General features: G+C 53.2%; 1 protein-coding gene across 2 annotated transcripts; it reads left to right on the top strand.

Annotated features, from left to right (window-relative positions):
* The first annotated feature begins 11 nt into the window (after window positions 1-11).
* Window positions 12-23031, top strand: LOC136371323 (protein argonaute-1). Of its 2 annotated transcripts, XM_066335375.1 has the most exons (20): window positions 12-135; window positions 7107-7290; window positions 8008-8128; window positions 8259-8440; window positions 8682-8818; window positions 8919-9053; window positions 9322-9409; window positions 10488-10635; window positions 10738-10857; window positions 11624-11746; window positions 12155-12288; window positions 13500-13684; window positions 13835-13994; window positions 14289-14379; window positions 16019-16213; window positions 16336-16470; window positions 17305-17406; window positions 18212-18411; window positions 19218-19340; window positions 20581-23031. In XM_066335375.1, exons 1-19 carry the CDS (start codon window positions 111-113, stop codon window positions 19294-19296), a joined length of 2544 nt encoding a protein of 847 aa, XP_066191472.1. In that variant the 5' UTR covers window positions 12-110; the 3' UTR covers window positions 19297-19340; window positions 20581-23031. The 2 variants fall into 2 exon arrangements, with proteins under 2 accessions (XP_066191472.1, XP_066191471.1); XM_066335374.1 differs by having other exon boundaries at window positions 13-135; window positions 18838-23031.
* The last annotated feature ends 1770 nt before the right edge of the window (window positions 23032-24801 follow it).

Genomic DNA, 24801 nt, shown 5'->3' on the forward strand with positions numbered 1-24801 from the left:
GCGCGGCGTGAGGGGCGTGAGGCGGCTGCGGCACCGGCCCCGGCCCGGCCCCGGCCCCCGGCACGGCCCTGCCCCGGCCCCCGGCTCGGAGCGGCGCCCGCGTGGATGGGATGGAAGCGGGACCTTCGGGAGCAGGTAGCGCCGGCGGGGATGGGGGGGAGTGGGTCGGAGCGCTGCGCGCCGGGGAGCGCCGAGAGGGCGACGGGGGGCGAAGGGGATGAGGCCGGTGGAACGGGGGCGGGTGTGCGGCGGGGGCCAGGGGCCTTTACCGCCCGGGGATCGGGGCGGGGGAGCGCCGTGGAGCGGTGTGCGGACGGGACCGCGGCGGGTGGCGATGGATGTGGCGGCGGCGCGGGATGTGCGGGGGCGATGCCGGGGATCGGGGGGTGTCGGAGGCGCGGGGCTCGGAGCAGCGGGCTGCGGGGGGGAGCTGCGGGGCCGCCGGGCAGGAGCGTCCCCCGGGTGCCCCGAGAGCAGCGGCGGTGCGAGCGCAGGGGAAGGGGCGATGGAGGCACCGCAGAAACCTCGCAGGAGGGGGCACAGGGCCGGGGTCACGTCCAGCCGTAGGCCCCCATAGTGCGGAGCGAGCCCTTCTCAGGGGGCTTGTTCTGCACAAAGCAGCAGCAGCAGCATCCCCCAGCTCCCCATCCTTTCCTCCAGCTCCCATTCTATTCCCCCTACCTCCCACCCCCATCCGTCCCCCTGGCTACCATTCCACCTCCCTCCCTGCCATTCCACCCCCCCCAGCTGCCATTTTATTCCCCCCAGCTCCCGTTTCATCCCGCTGCTCCCGCTCCATCCTCCAGCTCCCCGAGTCCGGGGAGCGGGGCGCAGGCTGGAGCTGGCGCGGGGCCGGCGGCGCCGTGTGCCGTGACAGCACGAAGCGTCTCCTCTGCCCGTGCCAGGGCATGCGCGGAGCCGGGCTCAGCGTGGCCCCGTGGGGCCGAGCCTCAGAGCCACCCTGGACCCCCGTGTCCCCCCGTGTCCCCTGCCCCAACCTCCGCAGCCCGGCTGCGGGGACGGGAGCAGCCGGCAGTGCCCTTCGTGCCCGGCAGCTCCGCGGGGGTTTGGAGAGCTGTGCCCCGGGCCGTCGCATCAGCCGCCGCTCGCTCCTCTGCCTGGCCTGAGCATCGCCAACTTGCGCTGCTGAGTCGCAGAAGGATTTTGGTGCCTAAAATAAGGCGGAAGGAGGGATGGGGTGATGGAGACACGGGTCACTGCCCTGCTGAGGCACGGGGCGATGGGGACGGGGAGATGCTGCCCTTCCAAGGGACAGGGCAATAGGATCGGCAGTCTCTGCCCTGCCACCTCTCTTGTGCTGGTGGATTTGCCAGCCGCCGTAACACATCAGCCTGGTGAGATTTTGACATAAACCTGCTGAGTGTTTGCAAACATCAGTCCTTTCTTACGATATTTACTTTAAGCGTGGCACAGAAATCTCCCCGTGTCTGCGCTACCTTCTGGCTGCTGGTGCTTTGTGTTTGGGCTGATTTATGGGCTCTGGGAGCCGTGATTTGGCGGCACCGCGGGTTCTGCCGGCGCCTTGGGGCGATAGCAGCGCTGCTGCCTCAGGGCCATGCAGATAACGCTGCCGGGCACCCTCCTACCCCCGCCTGAAATGATGATCTTAAGGTGCTTTAGAAGAATCTCGTGTTGGGATGGGGATGCACTCAGGGGACAGGTTTGGATTTCAGTCTCTGGGCCTGTGAGGGCTGCACGGGGAGCAGGGCTCTGCTGCTGCACCCTTGGGAGTTTCTTCTGTCCCCAAATTTATCTGGGGGATATCTGCTCCTAACCAGGTTCACCCCTTGGGCAGCGAACTCAGGAACTCCATGTCGTCAGAGCTGCTGTGAATCCTGCCCTGCTGTGGCACCCCTTTGCTTGTGCCAGACCCTGAGTGTGGGCTGAGCCTCTCATGCGAGCTCTGATGATGCTGTGGTTTATCAGGGCAGAAAAGCAGAAACTGGTGTGTGCCTGGATGTGCCCAGCATGGAAATGCCTGGAAAGGCAGTGGGAAAACCCAGGACATCTGTCCCACAGGCAGAACTCAGGGAGACACACGCAGGCAGTGGTTTTAAAAACTAAACTTATTTTCCCACAACTTTTAGTTTTCTTTATCCCTTGCAAACTTCCTAAAGGCTGTTAATCTCAACCGTTGTCTTCCTGTGCTGAACCTTGCAAAAACCCCAAAGCTGCTCCGTCTGTTGGGGCTCTTTATCTTCAGGAAACACGAAATTGCGTATGCCTGGTTCTGGGACGGGATTAGACCGAGAAACAAAGCCAGGAGAAGCACCTTGCCTGGAGACACAGCATGGATGGTTTATCTCTAAACACTCTTTGCAGCCTCTCCCTAAACCCTGGGAAGAACAAAACACAGACAAGTTATTAAGATGGCAGACACGAGGAGGAAGCCAAATCAGGCAGGGAAGCTGCTCCTTGGGCAGGGTGATCCACGCAGAGCCACGCGTGGGTTCAAACCTCTGCTCTGGGAGCCGGTGGCACTGCGGGGCCGCGGTGGGTCATGGAGAGAGGAGCTGGCGTCGCTTTTGTCCTGTCCCTCCGGCACTGGGGGCCGCCTTTGTCTGTGACTCCTGGCTCTGCACGTCCCTGGCTGCTGCCTGGGCAGTGCAGGAGCAGCGGGAGACCTTGTGGGGCTGGGCAAGGGGTGTCAGCCTCCACCCGGCTCAGGCGCTGTTAGCAGGGACCCCAGGGTCACTGTGCAGGGTCACACAGCCTGGATGTGCCACCCGGGGTGCTCAGCAGAGCTGCTGGCATTTGCTGTGCCCGTGCTTCTCAGACCCCGTCAGAGGGATGGAAAAGAGAGCTGCTGGACAGCTGACGCCAGCTTAGCAGGACACTCACGGGTCAGTTTATGATTGAGCCATGTCCACACCACCCGGATCACCACACCACTGGCATCACCACGCTGCTCTCCAGAGCCAGAGCAGCTGGAGTACAGTCCCTGTGTGCAGGTGTGATGGAGTTTACACCTCTCTTGCTGCTATTCCTTTTGCTCTGTCACAGCACCTGCAGCTTCACGTTCCTGCCCGGCTTAACCTGTGGGACTGCACATCCCAGGGTGCAGGGACACCCATTCAGCCAGGCAGGTTTATAGCTTGCACTTCAGGATGTCACCCATGATTTCCAGGTGGGAAGCACAGCAGCGTCCTTCACAGAGTTTTGTGTGAGGATACAAAGAACTCAGCAGCTTTCTGATGTCAGTCCTGTAGTAAAACAGTTTAGAGCCCGTTTTGGCTCATTTTTTGTGTGCAGCTGCCCCAGTGCAGGGCAGGAGCAGAGCTTGGGCAGCTCAGCCTTGCCCTCAGCAGCCAGGCTCTGATGCACAGACAGGTTTAATGCTGAGCTCTGACGGCTGCAGACAGAGCCTCTGTCCCATGTGTGCATCACCTGCTGAAACTGTTTGGTGTCAAACCAAAAAGCACACACAGCTGCATGACCCTGGCAGCGCTCAGGTCACTCGGGAAGGAACAGGCAGCGATGTCTGCATTGGCAGAGCTGGGATGGGGCTTTTTGAAGTCTAGGCTCCTTGAACTGTGTTGATCGCTGCTTGGAAGCTTGGTTTTGAAGGTGTTGAGCCTGGAGATTGGGAATGCCAATTGCTCATCCTCCCCAGCAGCTCCCTTTCCCACTAGTGCTGCCCCTTGCTTTGCTCCTCGACAGGGATTTCCCTTCCCAGGCGGCCTTCTGGGGTGGTTTAGGATGGGAGATGTCTCAGGTGAGGATGGACGCCGCATGTCCCGTGGCATTTGTTGTGCCGCGGCCCCGTCTGCAGCTCTCTGGTTGCCGGCTGTATTTTGGCGGTGGCTGTGCGGAGAAGGGGCCGGCCGCCGGGACCCGCCGCAATAAAACTCCCTTTTGTCTGGGCCCCGTTCCCGCGGCCCCTCGGCTGAATGCGGCGCTGGAGAGGATTTCAATGACATGGTAATTTCATGCCGTCCCACCGGCGGCTTCGCCCGGCGCAGGCAGCTGTTGGGCAGCGGGTCGTGTTCCCCAGCTGTTACAATAAATAACAGAAACAAAGCGTATTCCAGCTCTAATTACCTCAAACTTGCTTTCACTTCGGTGGCTTTGCCCTCGCCTCCATCTCTGCCCGCGGTACCCGGTGCAAAGGCGTCGATGCTCCGCCGCCGGCGCGTCCCCAGGGCACGGCTTTGTGTGCGAAAGTCTGTGATTCCTCCCGGGCCGCGGAATTTCTAATGGCAGCGGATTTCATCCCGCTCACTGGCCGCATTGTGCTGCAGGAACAACATTCACCCTGCAGCCCCCGGCCCCGGCGCCCGCATTTACATGACAAAGTGGGAGCCTGTGCAGCTTCGCCATGGAGAGTCGAGGTATGCAGGAGCCAAGCCCCCCCATGCAGGAGCCTCCCTGTATGCCCGAGCCCCCCTGTTTCCATGCACTCTGAGTAGCTTTTTAACGAGGCTTCTTCTTGCTGGCTCCTTTTCTGCTCCCCCGAGCCGGCTTCAGGCGTGAGGTGCCTGGGGATGACAGTCGAGCTGTCCGGGATTCCCTGGCAGCATCCTCTGAGCCAGGAGAAGGGTGGCTTTCACTGAGGCAAATCGTGGAGGGATTGTGAGTGCTCTAGAGCATGAATGTGGCATGTGAAAGGATGAGCCAAACCTGCATGTTCACCAAAGGGTTTTGGGGTGTCTCTCACCTGGGCTGAAGCAGCCAAGGATGGGTGAGAGCCTGGCTCACGTGCTGGAGGTGCTGCCTGAGCAGTGCTCTGGCTTGTCACATTCAGGGACTGTGTGTTGTAGTCACCAAAATAAAACTCTCTGAGTCAGCCCAGGGGTGAACTTGCCCATCCTCGATGCTGGTCATGGTCCTGCCCTGGTCTTTCCAGAGCATCTCCTGTGCAATCAGGTCCTGCTCCCTCTGGCCACTCTGCCCGTTTATCTTCCTCTGTGTTTGCTGTATCTTCTGTGTTCCATCAAAATTCTGAGCCAGCTTTTGTGTTGCTGGAGGCTGGCTCCTTCCTTTACCTGTGATTCATGAGCCTAATTGTGGGGTGTTATGTTCATGAAGCGTCTGAGGATCCTCTGGCAAAAGGGTTTGCATGGTAAAGCCTTCGTTTTGGAGTGACCAAAGCAGTGCCAAGTGTGGGATTGGTGTGGGGCAAATTGGTCACACCTCTGCAACTCCTGCCAGCCCCTAACTGGCTTCAGCTCCTCTTGGGCACCCAAGTGCTACTGAGCAGCTGTCAAGCTGTGGCCACTGCCCTGTGTTTCCTGCATGTGTGGGGCTACCATGGGCATATGGAGTTGCATGTGGTCCTGTTCACACATGGCTGCCAGGATTGTCTGGGGAGTGAGATGATCCAGAGGAGGAGAAGCTGTGGGTGCTGGCCTTGATGTACCTACAGGAAAGGCAGCAGAGAGCTGCTGTCCCCTGACAGATCTTGCAGGTGGGCGGTATGGTTCCTCACTCAAACTCAGGAACTGGAGGCTCCAGCAGCTCTGGCAAATACCTCATTGCTTGTGAGCCATAATTTAAAAATGCATCAGCTCGCAGCCAGGGAGCTGGCCACTGCCAAGAAATGTTAATCATGTGGAGACATGACTTACACTGGGAGCAGCTCATCTGAAAATCAGTTCCTTCAAATGAGCTGCTTCCGAAGTGCAGCACAGATGTTTTTTGGGGGCGGCTGGCAGTCACCCTGTCCTGGGGCAGCTGTGGGTACCTGCAGGGTTTGAACCCTGCAGTGGTCTTGGGGATTTCCACCTTGCTCCAAATCCTGTGCTGCCTTGTCCGAGGAGGTGCTGGGGCCAGGTAAGCCCAGGCTCCCAGCCCCCAGCAGATTTTGGGTCTCTTGAGCTCCTGCTGCAGGGCAGAAGCAGGAGCAGAGGTTGGCTTTGGAGAATTAACTTCTGCAGTTCAGCCCCTGGATGCTCACAAGAGTTTTCTCATCCCCTCAGTGTCCTGCAGGACTGGTGGCCTTCCATGGGCAGGAAAAGTCTTGCGAAGTTTGGGTGCAAAAGTAAAAGGCAAATCTGAAGCTTAGTTTGCTGCTCTACTGTTTTTCTGCTTCTGATATTTTTAGCCTGGAATGGAAATTTGGATTTAAAAAGAAAGTAGATGGGAGAAAGGGGTGCTAAAAGCACCATGTGTTCAGGAGCTTGAATTGGAGCTGGGTTTCTGTCTGTGGGCCGACGTGGACAGTTGGCCGCGCAGATGGAGCGTTCTGAGTACCCCCACACCCAATCCCTGCACTGGCCCGGCTGGCTCGGACCTCACGGTGTGTGAGGAACAAATAGAAGGTGCAAACTTGGGGGTGGTGAAGATGGACAAAGTGGGAATGGGGCAGGAAGGGCAGAGCTCACCTCAGAGAGCAGCAAGGTGGAATAACTCCTTGGCAATACTTTTAAGAAACCTTTGAGTCTGAGGGTGCTGTTGATTTAGAAATGCAGCTTGGTCCTGTAGCCATGTCCTGGTGCCATCCTGCAACTCCAGGACTTTATGAGTGAGTCTGTGTAATGGGAATTGTGGAAAAACTGGTATTTCCCTCTTTACAGGTCCCTGCACTGCTTCAAGTGGGGATTTGGGATTGGTTTGGATCTGGGTTTTTTAGTTGTTTTTTTTTTTTGCAAAACCCAGCAGTCGAACAATTGTGTAGTGCAGATGGAAAAATGCGTTTCCTGTTTCTTGTGGCATCCTCCCTCCAGCAGTGAGTTGGAATTTGCTGGGGAATGGAGGAGAAATGCATGTGTCTGTATGTCCTTGCTGACAGACTATCCAGGGAGCTGCATCCCCTTGGAAAGGGGCACCGTGACAGTGGAGCTGATGCTGCTCTCCCATAGCAGGTGGCAGTGCTGGAGCCTGTGCCAAGGGAGTTGGTGGGGCTGCTGTGCCCTGGCACTGCCCTTCAACAACTCGGCTGGCACCAGTGCTCACCAGATGGTGCCCAGGGAAGCTGCTTCCTGGTGTGCTGCTCTGAATTCTGCCACTGCCACCTCCTGCCAGGAGGAGGGGTAGAGGGAGACCTTGCAGTTCAGGATGTGGCGATGGAGAGCACTGTGACTCTGTGAGATCTGTCTGAGTGTGGGGTGTCTGGCAGCCCTCCTGACCTGTGCTCTCTTCCACAGCTGCAGGCGCATACCTGCCCCCCTTGCAGCAGGTGTTTCAAGCACCACGTCGGCCTGGGATAGGAACTGTTGGCAAGCCCATCAAGCTCCTGGCCAACTACTTTGAAGTGGACATTCCCAAGATCGATGTGTATCATTATGAAGTGGATATCAAACCCGATAAATGTCCACGCAGAGTCAACAGGTAAGGCAAGTATTAGAGGTTTGGCACTTGTTCCCTGCTTCCAGTTTCCTAGTGGCGGCTTCTATAAGTGTCTGTCTCTGTCTTTGCAGTAGAAGCCATTAGGGTGACCATTATAGCAGGGGTCACAGCAGTGGCAGAGGTCATGGCACTGCATGATGCCCACAGGTGGCTGGACCCCCCAGCCATGTTTGTGCAGCAGTGCTGCTTCCTGGCCTGGGAGCATCAGGGGTCCAGAGCCTCAGCAGAGTCCCTGCTGCTCTGAAGCAGCTGTGCTATTTTGGCAACAATCCCTGATTTAAAAATAGCAAGTCCAGACCTCAGGCCATCGTGTACTTTCCTTTGTTTTCTTTTTGATGTGCTCTATGCTGCCTGTCCCTTCCTGCCCTCGCAGCTTGGGGAGCTCTGTGCCCCAAGGGCCAAAGCAGCTGCTGCATGTGCTTTCAGCAACGAGTCACACTGTGCCATGTACACTCCTTCTTCCCCCCAGTGCCGTGTACACTCCTTCTGCCAAAGCCAATGTACTGAGCTGTGGGACACGGCACGTGGCTGCTTGTCCAGGGGCTTTTCTGCCCCAGGGGTTTCATGTCTGCTCTCAGTTGCCCCAGGGAGGGAGGCTGGGATGGACTGGGCAGGTTGTAGAAGAGACCAGGCTGTAAAGAAAGTGACAAAACAAACCTCTCGCTTCTCTCCTCCTGCCCCTCTATCTTGCCTGTGTAGGGAAGTCGTGGAGTACATGGTGCAGCACTTCAAACCACAGATCTTTGGTGACCGAAAACCAGTCTATGACGGGAAGAAGAACATCTACACTGTCACAGCCTTACCCATTGGGAACGAGCGGGTAAGAGGGGGCAGAGAACCCTATGTGGGCACTGTGACCTCCCTCCTGTCTGGAAAAGACCACCAGAAAAAGACCTCGCCTCATCCCTGCAGGGATGCCATGGTGACTGTCCCTTCCTTCCTCCACCCAGGTTGACTTTGAGGTGACGATCCCAGGGGAAGGCAAGGACAGGATATTTAAGGTCTCTATCAAATGGATGGCCATCGTGAGCTGGCGCATGCTGCACGAGGCCCTGGTCAGTGGGCAGATCCCTGTCCCACTGGAGTCCGTCCAGGCACTGGATGTTGCCATGAGGCACCTGGCTTCCATGAGGTACCTGAGCTGAGGGACAATGGGGCTGTGCCAGGGAGGGGAGGGGACTGCTGCCCTTGGCAGGCTGCTGTGGCTGGGGCTGGCCTTGACAGTCACTGGAGGGGGCAACTGTGCCAGTTGTGTCCTTGGGTGCTCCTGCAAATGAAATAGAGGAGGTGATGCAGCTGGCAGGGTGAGTGCCAGCTCGGGGGTCTGTGGGCCCAGTGTGTGTCATTGATGTGGTTTGCCCTGTGGTTTGCAGGTACACTCCTGTTGGCCGCTCCTTCTTCTCCCCTCCTGAAGGCTACTACCACCCCCTGGGAGGGGGCAGGGAGGTCTGGTTTGGTTTCCACCAGTCAGTGCGGCCTGCCATGTGGAAGATGATGCTCAACATTGATGGTGACGTTATTTCTCATGCTGGGGAGCTGCAGTGGGAGGGCTGGGTTTATTTGGGAAGGCTGCTTGAGAGCAGAGACACATCATGGTGTCTGTCCCACAGTGTCAGCCACTGCCTTCTACAAAGCCCAGCCAGTCATCGAGTTCATGTGTGAGGTGCTGGACATCCGGAACATCGACGAGCAGCCCAAGCCCCTGACGGACTCGCAGAGAGTGCGTTTCACCAAGGAGATCAAAGGTAAAGCCCCCTGGGAGCTCTGGAACCTGTCCCCTGACACTGGTTTTGGCTTGTGTCCCTCCCAGCCCCTGCAGCACGGTGGGGGTACAGAGGCTGCACATTTTAAATGTCGTCTGGGGCACCACTGCCTCCCTCTTGGTATTGTTGGGGTATCTGCAAGCAGGAAGTTAGTTAAGAAAGCTGTTGGCAGTGTCCTGGGGAAGTTAGGCAGAGGGAACTTGCTCCCATCTTCACCATGACTGTGCTGTATCTCCCTGTCTCACATCAGGTCTGAAGGTGGAGGTGACCCACTGTGGGCAGATGAAGAGGAAATACCGTGTGTGTAACGTTACCCGACGGCCAGCCAGCCACCAGACGTAAGGCGGGTGGGCAGATGCCCTTGGAAAAATTCACGCTGTTCTCCTCGTTAACAGCTGCTGGTGTCGTTAGGGAGAGCTGAACAGGAAGCTCCAGTCTTTGATGGCAAAAGGAGACGTGTCTGGGGCTCTGCAGCCCTGTGCCATGTGTGGAGTGGGATGCAGGGAGATGGGAGTGCAGAGGATGCTGTGTCTGGCAGGCAGAGCGTGGCGGCGGGCGGGAGCTGACATGCCAGGAATTGTCCCAGTTTTTACCTCCGGGTTTGGTTTTCTTCATTCTTAAAATAGTCACTGCCAGAGCAGAGACTTTGTCAGGGGCTAAGATGAGTGTCTGCCGTGGAATTTTTTGTGTGTGCCTGGGAGCAGGCTGGGCCTGAGCACCCCTCAGTGTCTCCTGTGCACCAGCATCCTTGGGTCCCAGTCTTGGGGCTCAGTGAGCACAGGAGGAATGTGGCACCTCGCTGATGTTGTCAGCCTGTCTCTGCTGCAATTTTAGTTCTCTACAGAATATCAGGTGAATCCTGCATTTTCATGGAGCTCTTTATGGAGCTGGGAGCAGCTGGTACCAGCTGAGGATTGTGCTCCAGCTGTGGGTGTTGTGGCACCTCTCAGCCCTGCAGACAGGAAGTGTGATTTTTTTCCCCTTCTTTTTGAAGGGAAATGTTCCCCTCTGCCCACCCTGCAACTGCTGTCCTGTACCTGGAGAGGCCAGTTAGCCTTTCCCTGGATCTCACTTCAGCTCCTAGGGAGGACACCAGGCACAGAAGCCCTCCTGAGTGCCACTGTGCTGTATTTTTGTGCCCAGCCATGGCATGTGTGGCACGTCCTGCAATAAACATTTGCCCTGATTAACTGGATTAGTGGGGAGAGCTTTATTTAGGGACCTCAGTCCCACACTGGGGTAAGAGTATTCCTGACTCCACTTCTGAAAATACTACTGTTGTGCTTTTTATTTTGTTGTATGGCAGCTCAGGGTGGGAGCCTGGCAGCTCCCTCTTCCCAGCCACAGTACATAGTGCCTGAGGTGTGGAAGTGTCTGTTCTGAGTAGGTGCATCCCTCGTGTCCTGCCTCTGCCAGGTTCCCACTGCAGCTGGAGAGTGGTCAGACAGTGGAGTGCACAGTGGCTCAGTACTTCAAGCAGAAATACAACCTGCAGCTGAAGTACCCTCACTTGCCCTGTCTCCAGGTTGGCCAGGAACAAAAACACACGTACCTTCCCTTGGAGGTGAGTGTTGGCACCTGTGGTTTGGGGCTGTGCTCAGCTGTGGTCCCCTCGTGTCTTACTTGTCCCCAACACATGGCTGCTGTCTCTCCCGTCCCCATGCAGGTGTGTAACATCGTGGCAGGCCAGCGGTGTATCAAGAAGCTGACAGACAATCAAACGTCAACCATGATAAAAGCAACAGCCAGGTCTGCCCCAGACAGGCAGGAGGAGATCAGTCGCCTGGTATGTAACTCAGGTCCCGTGGGGGGTGGACAATAACCAGGTTGTGGCATCCTGTCCATGGTGGACTTTGCTATGGTCCTGCTCCTCATTTACTCTGTGGCAGAGAGCTGTGACCTGCTGAGACTGTGTTGGTGAGGTTGATGGTGGGGTTTTATCCCCCTCTTCCCACTGAATCCCTGTACACAGGTGCCTGTGTGTATGTAATAGACACTGGTACAGGGGAGCCTGGCTCAGAGACCATGCGAATTCAGGAGCTTGCACTGATGGAACCTGACCCAAAGGGAGATGGAACTAAAAATGGGAAACAGATTAGAGACACTCCCTTGGCTGTGGATGTATGTGGGCTGTATGTGGTGGGGCTGCAGTACAGGAACTGTACTGTCTGTGCCTGGCCACTGGTTAACAGGGATGTTGTTTCCTAAACGTGTACATCTGGGCTTTTGAAGCCAGGCACATTTGGTATGCCTTCTGGGACTCTTGATAAGTTTCTTACCAGTCTGAATCTTCTGTTGAAACCTTAAATCTCAGGAGCAGGCTGTGCTGTTGCATTGGTTAGTGTGTTTCAAAATCAGGTCTCCATGGGTCAGTTTGTAGGAGAGGGTTTGGGCCTCAGTGTTGATCTGCTCACCTTCCCATCAGAGCTGTTCCTCTGCAGCTCTGTGGAGAACATGGCTTCAGGTGCCCACATTACCTGGCCAGCTGTAGCTGCCTGGGATGCAGCAGTTGGTCTTACTCTCCCTCCCATGGCCCTTCCTTCCCTCTGCAGATGAAGAATGCCAGCTATAACCTGGATCCATACATTCAGGAGTTTGGGATCAAGGTGAAGGATGATATGACGGAGGTGACAGGGCGGGTCCTGCCAGCTCCCATCCTGCAGTATGGTGGCCGGGTAAGTGTGGCTGCCTGGGCTGGGCTGCACTGTGCAGGGAGATACTGTCAACACCTGGAAATACTGTTTCTGAGCAAAAGTTGTGTTACCTTCGTGTTAGAGCTGGAATGCTTTATCAAAGTACCTTGGCTTTGTGTTTTTTGAGTTTTTTGCCGTATAACTGGTTCTGAAAGTTGTAGCCAAGAGTCATTAGTGACGAGATGAAGAAAAGAGGTGTGCTCAGCATAGGGCAGTCGGGTGAATTTTCTGTCACTGCTGAGGAGCTGAGGCTGTGGATTGCCCGTTGCCAGGGAGTCAGCTCCAGCTGCAGCACTGGGATAGGGAGCACAGCCCCAGCCCGTGCAGGGCTCTGGGGCTGCGGGGCCGGGCAGGCTGCGGCCGCGCTCTGACGCTCTGTTTGCCTTGCAGAACCGGGCCATTGCAACTCCCAACCAGGGCGTGTGGGACATGCGAGGGAAGCAGTTCTACAACGGCATTGAGATCAAAGTCTGGGCCATTGCCTGCTTTGCCCCGCAGAAGCAGTGTCGAGAGGAGGTGCTGAAGTAAGGAAAGGGGCAGCCCATGTGGGTGGGGGAAGCCAGAGGGGCCGTGGCTCCAGAAGTGGCCACACTATTGCTCACAGCCGGGGACTGCGTGTCCAGCATAACCAGTGCTGGAGCTGCAGGGAGCTCCACTGCTTGTGGTACCGATCTGATGTGGGGTGTCCAGTTTCTGTTGCTCTTGGTTTATCCAGAGAGCCTAACTGTGTGTCCCAGCCACAAATGGTCCCTAAACCATCACAAAGCAGCCAGGTTGGAGTTAGTACCTATGAACTGTCAGTCAGGCTCTTCTCAATCTGTTTTTTGCATTGGGGAGCTGCAGTACCGGGAGATGAAACTGCTAGCTTTAATGCTGTGTTGAACTCTTCTAGTCTGGATCTCCCCAGAGAGAAGGGGTTCTGAAAGTTTCCCCAATAATCTGAAATTATGTAATTCATATAGGAAGCATCCTAACTTCCCATGGGTTGTTACAGAGAAGTTTTGCGCTTTCAGAAAACTTTGGTAGTTTAGAGAATATGTTTCTATAGCAAACTAACAGACCAGGAACAGTTTATTTGGTTTAGGGAAATGGTCACTTTGGTTTTGAATTCTTCTGGGGCCTCAGGTTTCTCCTGACTAAAAGTGGATGCACTGAGGTGAGCGTTTTGTGTGTTATCTTCTGGGAGTTTGGCATGGTCAGTGTTTGGGGTTGGGAAGAGCTCAGAGTGTCCATGTCTGCAGTACCTGGGTGCAGGTGGAAGTGACACCAGATTCCTCGCATGATCCCTTTGCAGCAGAGCTGTGGGCCCTGTGTTTCCTCTGGCTCTCGCCACATCAAATCAATCCTTGGCATTCCAAAAATCCAGAGTGTGGCTGAGTTGTGGTAAGTGCAGGCTGGCATCAGCTTTGCAATCACCTGGAAATCAGCTATTACAGGCAGCAGGTTTGTTCCCCACTGCTCCAGCTTCCTAAGGGAGAAGGGCTCAGCTCTATTGCATTAGAAAGAGTCAGTACGTGGGTAAGAGGGCACCAGGAGGGGATGGTTCAGCCCTGACATGTGCTGGTCTTGTATTTCCTGTGCCATACGTGTGCTGGGTGCCATAGAGCCACCAGTAGGTGATGTGATGGCCCTGTCTCTGTCCTGTGCTGCAGCACTCAGCCGTGGGGCTCTGTGCTCAGTGGCATAGCTGGTGTGCAGGAGGGCTCAGGGCTCACTGCTTCTCCTCCTGGCTCAGGAACTTCACAGACCAGCTGCGCAAGATCTCCAAGGACGCCGGGATGCCGATCCAGGGCCAGCCCTGCTTCTGCAAGTATGCCCAGGGTGCAGACAGCGTGGAGCCCATGTTCAGACACCTCAAGAACACCTATTCAGGGCTCCAGCTCATCATTGTCATCCTGCCAGGGAAGACACCAGTGTACGGTGCGTCTGGGGCGGGCACAGGGAGAAGGGCTTTGGGCTGGCTCAGCAGGGCTGCCTCCTGCAGGGCTCTCCCTCCCCATTCCTGAGGGTGCTGCTGGAAGTGGTGCAGGGCTGACTGCCTGTGTGTTCACCTGCTTCCTCTGCCCACAGCCGAAGTGAAGCGTGTTGGGGACACTCTGCTGGGAATGGCCACACAGTGCGTCCAGGTGAAGAATGTGGTGAAAACCTCCCCACAGACCCTTTCCAACCTCTGCCTCAAGATCAACGTCAAGCTTGGCGGGATCAACAACATCCTTGTGCCTCACCAGCGGTTCGTACGGCCACTGGCTCTCATAGTTTTGTCTCTCAAGTTGTCTCTCAAGTCCCTTGTGGTGCTGTCTGCCTGGTTTTACATGGAGAAAAGGGGACCTTCATGAATTAGCTCTTTGAAATAGGGGTTTGTAACTTGTTTCACCTTCTTGATAACAAGCTACTGATGTATCCAGGCTGCAGCTGGAGGTCAGGAGATAGCCTTCATATCTGCTCATCTCCATTGGGTTGTACCTCACCCTGAGATGGCCCCAAAGGCTGACTGCTTGTTTTCTCTTCTCTCCTCTCTCATCAGCTCTGCCGTCTTTCAGCAGCCAGTGATCTTCCTCGGGGCTGATGTCACTCACCCGCCAGCAGGAGATGGGAAGAAACCCTCTATAACGGCTGTAAGTTCACAGCTTGGTGCCCAAAAACCTGCAGGATGCAGGAGCTGGAATGGGACTCACGTGTCTATGTGTTACTGCTGACCCCATGATGACGCTTCTTAGAGAGGGCCCATATCCAGTCCTGGGAAGTTGTGTCCCGATCCCTTCCTGCCTCTCAGCACAGGGAAGCAGCAGTTTTTGGGAACCGCGGGGAGACTGGCAGCTGCCACCAGATGGGGCTCGTGATGTGCCGGCCCCTAGCGTGGCCTTGAGAGAGCCAGGAGCTCGGTGCTGCATGGAGTCATCCTGGGACATCCCTGTCCAGCTACAGCCCTTCAGGGACCTTCCCCCTGCTGGAGAGCTGGGGTTTGAGACATGGGGGAAATTGAGGTGACTGGGCTTCTGAGCCCTTTGTGGAGGAGGATTTGCCTTTTTCTCAAATTAATAATGAGCATCCATGGAGCAGAGTGCTGCTCAGTGCCAGCGGGGCCAGGGACAGCTTGTGCCCTCCATTGGGCTGGGAGACACTGCCCTGTGCTCGTTGCCATGCAGGATAAGCATGTCAGCATTTTCCTATTAAGTTCTTAACTTTCCAGGACTCACAGCTCAGGTTTTCCTTGGCATGCAAATGCGTCTTTGGAGGAGTTTTTTTTTCTTAATTAGAAGGAGTTGGGAAAGGCTTTGGGCTGTTTGCTGTAGGTGTGGGTGGGACAGAACAGTCTGTTTCCTGGCGGCAGAGCTTCCCCTCTGAAAATATCTTTTGTGGTTTATGCAGGACCACTGGGGCTTTTTTGTTAATTTTTGTGAAAGCTTTTTAGAAGCTGCAGGGGAGGAGGAGTGTAGAGCCTTTGGAGCAACTTGACCTTGTCCATGGTGTGTTGCTGATTAGACAATAGCAGTGGGTCTGTGGCTGAAACTAAAGGAATGGTTTCTATTGTACACATGGGCTCCAGTGGGGGAGCCCCAGCCCCAGAGCTCTGTTTGCAAAGCAAAAGTGAAAGTGTTGGGGAGGGAAGGGACAGCAAATTCACACTGCTGAGGATGTGGAGTCTGTGGTGCCTCCGCTCTGTCCGGGGGGAAGTGGGGCACACGGCACAGTCACTGTGAGCGTGGGGAGTGAGGCAGCTGGGTGTCTGTTCCCCAGCATGGGCCAGCACTTGATTCACACTGTGTCCCCAGCCCTGTGTCACAGCCAAGCCCAGCTGCCCCTGATCTGTAGCTCTGGTGTGTCTGAGGTTTGCCTGCACTGCAGTGGGAGCTCCCTGCTCAATGGCTGCCCTGCAGTGACTCGACCCACCATGTCCTCGGGCAGCCCCCCTCCCTCTCACTGCCCAGCAGAGGTGAAGCAAGGGCAGAGCAGCATCAGTTCCCCACAACCACAGCATTCAGTGGCATCAACAAAAGTTGTCTCACTGGAAATTCCCACAAATGTTTAAAGGGGCATGGCAGAGTGTGACATCAGGATGTGGCCGTGACCAAGGATATCCCTTTTGGGCATTGATTGACTGTACAATGTTTGCTGTCCCATCTGATCTGTGAGTTCAGGTGCTCTGCCCATGGCCAGGTGTGCACGTGGGAAGCAGATGGAGGCTGGGAATGTCCCACATCCCTTCTGTCCTTCCTGGTGTAAGGCATGGGCCTGGCGTGTGTGTCGCTGCAGGTTGTGGGCAGCATGGATGCCCACCCGAGCCGGTACTGTGCCACGGTGCGCGTGCAGCGTCCTCGCCAAGAGATCATTGAGGACTTGTCCTACATGGTGAGGGAGCTCCTCATCCAGTTCTACAAATCCACACGCTTCAAACCCACCAGGATCATCTTCTACCGCGATGGTGTTCCTGAGGGGCAGCTCCCACAGGTGAGGAACCCTCAGCCCATAGGCCAGCGGGGCTGCATCAGCTCCCTGAGGTTCCTTAAGAGTGCCCAGGGACAGCTGGGTGCTGCTGTATCCCCTCATTCTGTGTGCCCTTGTCTCTCCAGATCCTTCACTATGAGCTTCTGGCAATCCGAGACGCCTGCATCAAACTGGAAAAGGATTACCAGCCTGGCATCACCTACATCGTGGTCCAGAAGAGGCATCACACCCGTCTCTTCTGTGCAGACAAGAACGAGAGGGTGAGTGCTGCAGGGTGCCAGGGCTGGAGGCAGCTGATTCATCCCTGTCTGATGGAAGAGCCAGGCCTGGCTTTGCTGAGGGGAAATCTCACCACTGGCAGGGAGAGCTTGTTCTGAATGAAACGTGCTGCTCAGTGGACTCCTACAGCCATATGGATTAGTCTGCTTCTAGAACTCCAGCCAGCTGTTTGCTGTTATTATGAGTTACTGGGTGCTGATGATCCTGGTGACTCTTGAAATAGCCTCTGTCAGCTTGAAAACATCTGTTGTTTTGGTGATAGCTGGAGTTGCTGACATGACAGGCTGAATAACCCCTTGCTTGCTCACAGCTTGTTCATGTGTGCTCTGCAATAACATTGATTGCTGTCACTGTTCCTAGATTTCATCTGAATTTAATAGTCAGATTGAGTTTAACCAGACTGCTCCACACGAGCAGGAAGATTTAATCTTGGGAACTGAGGACAGTTTTTGATCAGGATGTAAAAGCCCCAGTATCTTGTGGCACAGACTCCAGCACATGCTCTACAGAGATCCCTGGAGTTTTGCTCATTTAATCCTCATCTCTGTAGTCAGATGGGCCCCTGTCCAGCCCTCACCCTGCTGCTCTCTTTCCCATGCTGTTGGGTATGTCTCCATGTCATGTCTGGTGTTGATATCTGCCTATTTGGGCAGGAAACAGAGTAGGATGAGCTGCTTCTGAATGGGCACTTGGAGACTGTCTCTACATCTCAAACGGACATGGGGACCCTCCACCCTGAGGCGGGGCAGCTGTGCTCTTGGCAACTGGAAATAACCAAACTCTGCAGTGCTTGGATCTCTTTCTATTCCCTGCAGATTGGAAAGAGTGGGAACATCCCAGCAGGAACAACAGTGGATACCAACATCACCCACCCCTTTGAGTTTGACTTCTACCTGTGCAGTCATGCAGGCATTCAGGTACCGTGCTCTAGTGCTGGCTCTTGGGATGGTGTTGGGATTTTTTGGCTGCTGTTGCAGATTGTGCTCTCATGCATTTATCCTGGCCCTGTCACAGCCTCCCTTTAGCATGGAGACGTGGGCAGTTAGATTTGAGGATAGTTGGATCTGAGCTGCCACTGCAGTGGTTTGGCAAGCAGGTGCCAGGTCCGTGCTGCTGCTGCATTGTGTGGCACGTACTCAGTTTCTCTCATGGAGCCAAGGGTCTCTCCTAAGAGATTTTCCTCCTTCAGAGCAGCCAATTCAGCAGCTTGTCAGCTGGTGTCTGAGCGTGCTGGGCTTGCCAGGGCGCCTGGTCATCAGCAGGGACCTGCTGTCTGGCCGTGGGTGGGAGAGCCAGGCCAGCCGTCCCTGCCTGCTCTGCAGCTGCCTGGCTGCAGGCAGCCAAGATTAGTCAGAAACTGGACTGGAAAAACTGCACTCGTATAATCTGCAGCTGCTTCCAGAAGGGAGGCTGCTCGGCTTCTCCTCCCCTGTGCAGACAGTGGGAGCTGGCCCAGCTTGGTGGGGATGCAGTGGGGAATGCATGGGCTGTGTGGTGCAGAGGGAGCAGGCACCAAGCAGCAGCATTAGTACTGTTTTGCACCTCGGTGCCAAGGGCTTTCCTGCCTTGCTGCCATGTGAGGTTCTCACAGCAGGGAAGCACAGGCATCTCTCCTGCTCGGGCTGGCTGACAGATCATTCTGATCAGAGAGGGGCTGATGAGGATGCGAGGCAGCTGCATCCAGGTGCAGGCAGCATCTCTCACTGGCCCCCTCCTTCCCAGGGCACGAGCCGGCCGTCCCACTACTACGTGCTCTGGGATGACAACCGGTTCACGGCGGACGAGCTGCAGATCCTCACGTACCAGCTGTGCCACACCTACGTGCGCTGCACCCGCTCCGTCTCCATCCCGGCCCCAGCCTATTACGCCCGGCTGGTGGCGTTCCGGGCACGGTACCATCTCGTGGATAAGGAGCACGACAGGTGAGGGGCACAGCCCGTGGCCCTCGGAGGGCAGAGCCAGGCATGGGTAGGGGGCCTTGATGTTTGAAAACGCCTGGGTCCAAGAGTGCTGCAGCAGAGTCTTTCTAAGGGAAGACCTGCATGTAGCTGCACCCTCCTTAAGCCCAGCACAGGGGGAACAGGGATAAAGGAAGGTTAAATCCTATCCTGAGCTCATCTCAGGCTTGTGGGAGTATTCCTGAGGTGTCTGAGCATTTCCAGCTGCCTCAAGGTGCTGGAATCTGCAGTGCAGTCACGGTCACTAGCATGCACAGCGTCCCTGTTCACTGCAGTGAGGTGACTTCCCATGCTGCCAGCACTCAGCTGATCCCCATCTCCAGGGGAGTTTCTCAGTGTTCCTGGGGGGAAAATATGAAATAATTAAGCAGTCATTTCCTTGATTTTCAGTGGCGAGGGCAGCCATATATCTGGACAGAGCAACGGCAGAGACCCCCAGGCCTTGGCGAAGGCTGTGCAGGTTCATCAGGACACTTTACGTACCATGTACTTTGCTTGAAAGCCTAACTTTTGTTACCTCACTCAAGAAAGCTTTCAGATTTGTAGGAGCCATACAAAAAAGGAAGCATTGGGACACCTTGTTTTTTTTTTCCAATGAGAAATCACTGCAGGGCAGGCAGTGTCGACTCGAGGCGGGAGACCAGCACCACGGAACAGAACGATCCAACACCTTTGTAGGATTGGAAGAGACTGATGATGATGATGATGATGATTATTTTTTTAATTTTTTTCTGGCTTTGCAAAATTTTGACCTGACCAAACACATGAAGGCATTCAAGGGAAGGGATAAAATTCCCGGGAGGCAGAAGCAGGTTTTCATTTTTAAGATGCAATACTAGAGACTCCTGACTGTGAACTGGCGGCTTTGGTCCTCCGTTGCCCACCAGGCGCTGGTAGGTATTTTTTGTGGGTGTTGGGGGGAGGGGATTTTTAGAGCCTTAAAACAGAAGACTAGATTTATAAAACTAATATTTTAGATTATGAGATGCTTTAATGGGTTGAGGGAAAAAAACAAAACAAACAACTAGTTTATAGGAGAATTGTAACACTAACAGTTCCCTACCCCCAAGTAATTCCCCCCGGATAATGTAAGGCACCCTAGCACTTAGCTCAGAACTGAAAACTGTCTTCCTCGTGTTACAAGCTAGTCAGCTGCTGCCGCTCGAAGCAACAGTCACAGACTTTTCCATGGGTGAGTGCCTTACTATGATGCTGCAAAATTTCAATGTTTTTAATCTTGTAAGGAAACTAGTAATCTTGTCTTGATGGTGGTCCATATTTCCATCGGAAGGAGTTAATTTCTATGGTCCTCAGTTGCAGTTTGTGTCAGATCACGACCTCACGGTGGTTAAACCCCATTGAAAGATGTGCACTTTCATACAGGACACGTTTAGTGGCTGCTGACCCATTTTTGTTTCCAATGTACTACTTGTTATTTAAAACTGTTTCTGACAAATGGGGGCATCTCCATCCCATGAGGACAGAAAGCGCTATCCATGTTTTTCTTTCTTTTTTCCCCCCCCTGAATTTTTATGATGGACACCGGGATTTTTTTACTAAACATTATTTTTATATGATATTGAGTCTGTTGCCAAAATCCACAAGTCATTAACATTCTCAGAGTTTACATCCCTGCACTTCCTGAGGCTGTGTGCTCACGCCACAGCTCTCCCAACATTTCTGTCCGATGAGTGCTGCCGACTGCAGCCTGTGCTGTGCCGGGTGCTCCACAGTGCCCATTGCCCATGTGCATTTGGCACATGTCTGCCCGGGCCGGCTGCTTTCCCATCCACCACATCCCCACCTCCAGCACCTCCAGGCTCTCACCCTCTCTGCTGCTAGGTTTTGCTGCTCTTTGTGTCATGGTATCACTGCTCTCATGCCCAGGGTTTTTATTCTGAAAGCACACCAGATTGTTCCTTAGAATGATGAAATCCCTGTTGTTTGTCATGGGGGAAACTCCTGATTTGTGCTTGTACCAGGAAAACAGCCTTTTTCCCCACAGGAACCTGGTCACTGCTTTTTCAGACCCGTTTTGCTGCACAGTGACCGTACGCACGGTGGCGAGGCCGTGGTGGCAGCTCAGTACCAATACCATCCGGGCACATTATCTGGGTTTTTTTTCTATGAAAGTGTTCACAGCGCTTCCTTCGAGAGACAAACGAGGCGCACGCTCCTGCCACGCTCTGAGGGGAAGAGCTCTGGTATCATTTTCCTGCCGAACGCGTTTCCCAGGCGGCCCCACGCGAGCACTGCCCCTGGCCCGCGCGCGGACAGAAGCACATCTACACCTCTTTGGTTTGTACTTTCTGACGTTGAAACTTGCCTTGCCTTCATGAAAACCACACCGGTCATGTTGACCCATTGAGCTGTCCTAACCCCGGGAATTCACTCTTCCCGTTTTCTTTTGGGGCAACGTGTTTGTGAACAGTGACAACATCACTATGCTATGCAAACTAAGTGCTGAGCCCACTGATGTCACATTTGGTGAAGATCCTACGTTTAGCACAGTCCTGTTTTCCTCAAGACCTCAGTGTTTGGTTCGTATCCTCCTTTGCACCTTGTGTCAACCTCCACTGCTGTATATCCTCAAGGTGACGGGGAGGAGACCAGGAACTATCCGTGGTCAGTAGGTAGGGAACTCTTAGGAAGGCTTTTAGAGCGTAGGGAACACATCAACACTAAGTGTCAACATGAGAAGCCTACATTCCTCTACACAAGTGCCTGCATAGTGACACCAATCAGCACCTCCATCTCATCCTCTGAACTCTGGCTTGTGTTCATTGAAAGCAAAACAATCTCAGAGGGGCTGTTCCCGCTCACCTGGTGTTAGAAAGCTCCTCATTAAGAATAAAATCGGGGTCAAGGTCAAGGTTCTCTCTGCAAATCAGTTTGTTCACCAGCATTACACCGGAACGCACCTGGCTGCTGCTCTGCAGTGAGGGGCAAAGGTATTTTGGTTCCTCGTTTTTATTTTAGTGTTTTAGTTGGGTCTAGAATTCTGAAATGTCTTTTAGTAGCTGTGGCATAGCACGTGCCATTTTTAACCATTTGAAAAGAGATAGTGTGGGCATTTACAGAAACAGCTTGTTGCTCTGTAACAATTTTTTTTAACCTTGAGACTTGAAATGTAAAATGGACCTTTAAGATTTGCACTCATTTGTAAGGTGGCTGTTCATAGAAAACTATGAATGAAGACTTGCTGATGTAGCACCTACTTTTAACAGCAATTTTAACTACACAAAAGCTTCACAGCTTCTGAAACTCTCAGCTGTTGACTTGCAGATCGTGTTCTGCCCTTATTTCACCCTCTGCGTTGGGTTTTCATGGTTTTGGATAAACAAAAAAGCCAAACTCAGTAGCTGCTGTGCCCTTTAAACCCTGTTTCCACTTCGAAGAAGTTTAGAGAGGTTGGAGTGACCCGCATGTTTTCTATATCGGACTATGCACCGTACCCTCTCCGCGCTCTGGCATTTCTCCCCCTCTCTTGTCTGAGATGCAAACGAGTAGCTGCATGTTGAGGTGCGTTTTGCTGCCTGTAGCGGATAGGTGTTACCCCAGGTACAAATCAGGATCTGTAGTTAGCCACAAACCCCACACGGGCATCCCGATCAGCTCCGAGTCTCTGCCTTCTCCATGCGCACGAGTTCCACCCGCGACTGGAAGCGTCGCAGAGTGCATGCAGTTCTGTGGGAAGAGGAGTAGCTTTCATTTACCTGTTGAATGCTGTTGTTTCCCTTATCTCATATCTGAACAGAATGGGGCAGGAGGGCTGCTCTGCCCTCTCCCCACAGCTTCCAGGGCAGTTGGGGTGTTCTGGGATCGCACACGATGTCTCAAACAGCCCAAGCATCCAGCATTGCCTCGCGGAAGGTTTTCTTCTTGGAAAATCAGTGTGAAATAAAAGAATGTGATTGTTTCAGGAAGGGAAGCCAGACAGCAGGAGAGCAATAAACAAGTGAAATTCATATCTTGCCTGAGTGATTTGCACTTCAATAGTTGTGAAAGAAAATTTCCAGGACTCCAGTGCTTTTGTGTTCGATTTCCAGCCCCTTTCGTACCTCCTTTCTACGAGCAAGTGTGGGACTGTACATAGGGTGTTTACAGGACGCTCAGTTTGGGTTGTTATTTTTCCTTGTGGGTTTTTTTTTGCTCTAGCTTGAACTCTGTATGGTCCATTTGTTAAATAGCCGTGAACAGTTGATGTACAGTACTTACTAAACAAGCAGCAGCACAAAACTTATTTTATTAAGAAAATATGGCTTATATTTTAAAGGTTGAATATCAATTTTTTTTGTATGTGTGGAATTAAGACTGGTGAAGAGTAACAAAATCCTTGGATTAGGCCAAAAGAAAATACTGTAAGATCCTAACCACCTCTTTATTAAAGAAAGCAGTATGATTAAAGAGCTCCAGAACATTGTATTTATATTGGATTTGATTTAATTGCCTTTGTGGATTTTTTTTTTTTTTTTTTTTTTTTGCCTTGGTCCTGATTTTTGCTTGCAAGTTCGACTTTGCAGTCCCAAGTGTCTGTTACCCTGTAACTGTTGGCAGAAGACCTAAATAAAAGCAATGTGAATATGTCGGGGTGACACTCCTGAGTCACATCATGTGGGGAAGGGACATGTGCATCCCAGCCATTCCCTCGGGAAAGGCTGAGGGACAAACAGGGAAACGCTGACTAGAGCTGAATTGCATCAGACACTGCAGAGGATCCAACACCCATCACTGTCCCGATCTCAGTTCAATGAGAGAAACACTTAAATGAAGAGAAATGTGCTTAAAACTTCTGGGAATACAGTACAATTCCACTTTTTATTAAAATGTCACCTGAGAACTGACTGATTTTGGGCTCCTGGGTTATTATTAGATAACTGAAATGTACATCAAATTCTGCTGTTCCTCCAGCCTCACCAAGTGCTTCAGGGGCCCTTGGCTCTGAGGTGCTTTAAGGACAGATTTCAGACTGCTTTTGGATTGAGGTTAAACTTGATCCTCTGGGTTTCTGCACTGCCTCATGTTTTGCATTTCCCATCATGTTTTACATTTCCCCGCTTTGCAATTCTTGCAAACATACTAATTTTCTCCAATGCCACCAGTTTACGGTTGAATTTAAGGTCCAAAACTGGAGGTTGTTTGCCATCCTCTGAGTTCTTTGTTAGAGGAGTACTTTGTTTTACCTTAAAAAGGTGCAGAGGCAGACCTTAAGCCAATGAATGATTTAGCAGTTGAGCTGTAACTGGGTTTTTGAATAATGCCAAGGAATTTTAAGGAAGTGCTTGCTAATGGCATGCAGGCACTCGTCAGTTAATTTACCTAACTGCAGCACCAGAAAGTTCTGTCCTGAGCTGGGCACCTGTACAAGACCTGCACACATCCGGCTGCTTTGGGGGTTGTATCACCTATTTTAAACAACTCCGACTACATAACAGAATCTTCAGCAGCTTTAAAGGGGCTTTCTCTTGTGTGAGGTAGAACAGCAAATCGTGCCTTGTGCAGCTGGGTCTGGAGTCCTGGAAAACAGGTCAGAAAACTGGTTTCAAGTGTTAGATTGGCATTTGAGCCCCAGCCCTGGTTCTGATTACAGTGCCCGAGCTGTAGGACCAGATGTGCTACCCCTGAGTGATGTGGGTTTGCAGAGATGCCTCTCTCCCACGGATCTGCTTCATCCTGGGGATCACGTTTCCCACTCCCAATTTCAGTTAAGGAAATAATCTAGTCGGTTACCCTTTAATTTGCATGGGTTTTAAATCCTTACTGTGTCACTTACCTGAAAACTAAATTTATGCTTTTAAAGACTAATTCAGCTGGGAATCTTCAGGATGGCAATTCTTAATAATGACCCTGAAATTTGGATTATGGATCTTTTAACTTCTGTTGGTCCACAATTCCAGTTCTTTAGTACCTTCCTTGTTGTTTCCCAGGGGAAGGGCCCCTCTCACTACCAGAAAAAGCGATGTTGTTTCTTCACAATGAGTAGCAGGTTCAAACCCACTTGGATAAGTGATCTTCTGAGGGCAGAGGAAATAAAAGTGTCACTGCCTGACCCTGCACTGAGCCTGTTGCGTCTGTCACATTCTAATTTGCCATTTGCCCCTTTCACCCCTCTGCTTGTTTGGTGCCAGTTTGTGTAACAAATCCGTTATGGAGTTGTACTGAACATCGCTAAAAAAGTCTCAAAAAATGAGAACAGGCCAAGCATAAGCTCTGAATTTATGTTGATACAGTGAATCACCAAATCATGAATCATGGAATATCTTTAAATTGGAAGGGATCCACATGGATCACCCAGTCCATTGCCTGGCCCTGCAGAGACAACCCGACAATCCCACCCTGTGCTGAGAGCGTTGT

This window comes from Sylvia atricapilla, chromosome 24 (assembly GCF_009819655.1).
Source record: "Sylvia atricapilla isolate bSylAtr1 chromosome 24, bSylAtr1.pri, whole genome shotgun sequence".
Classification (NCBI taxonomy): Eukaryota; Metazoa; Chordata; class Aves; order Passeriformes; family Sylviidae; genus Sylvia; species Sylvia atricapilla.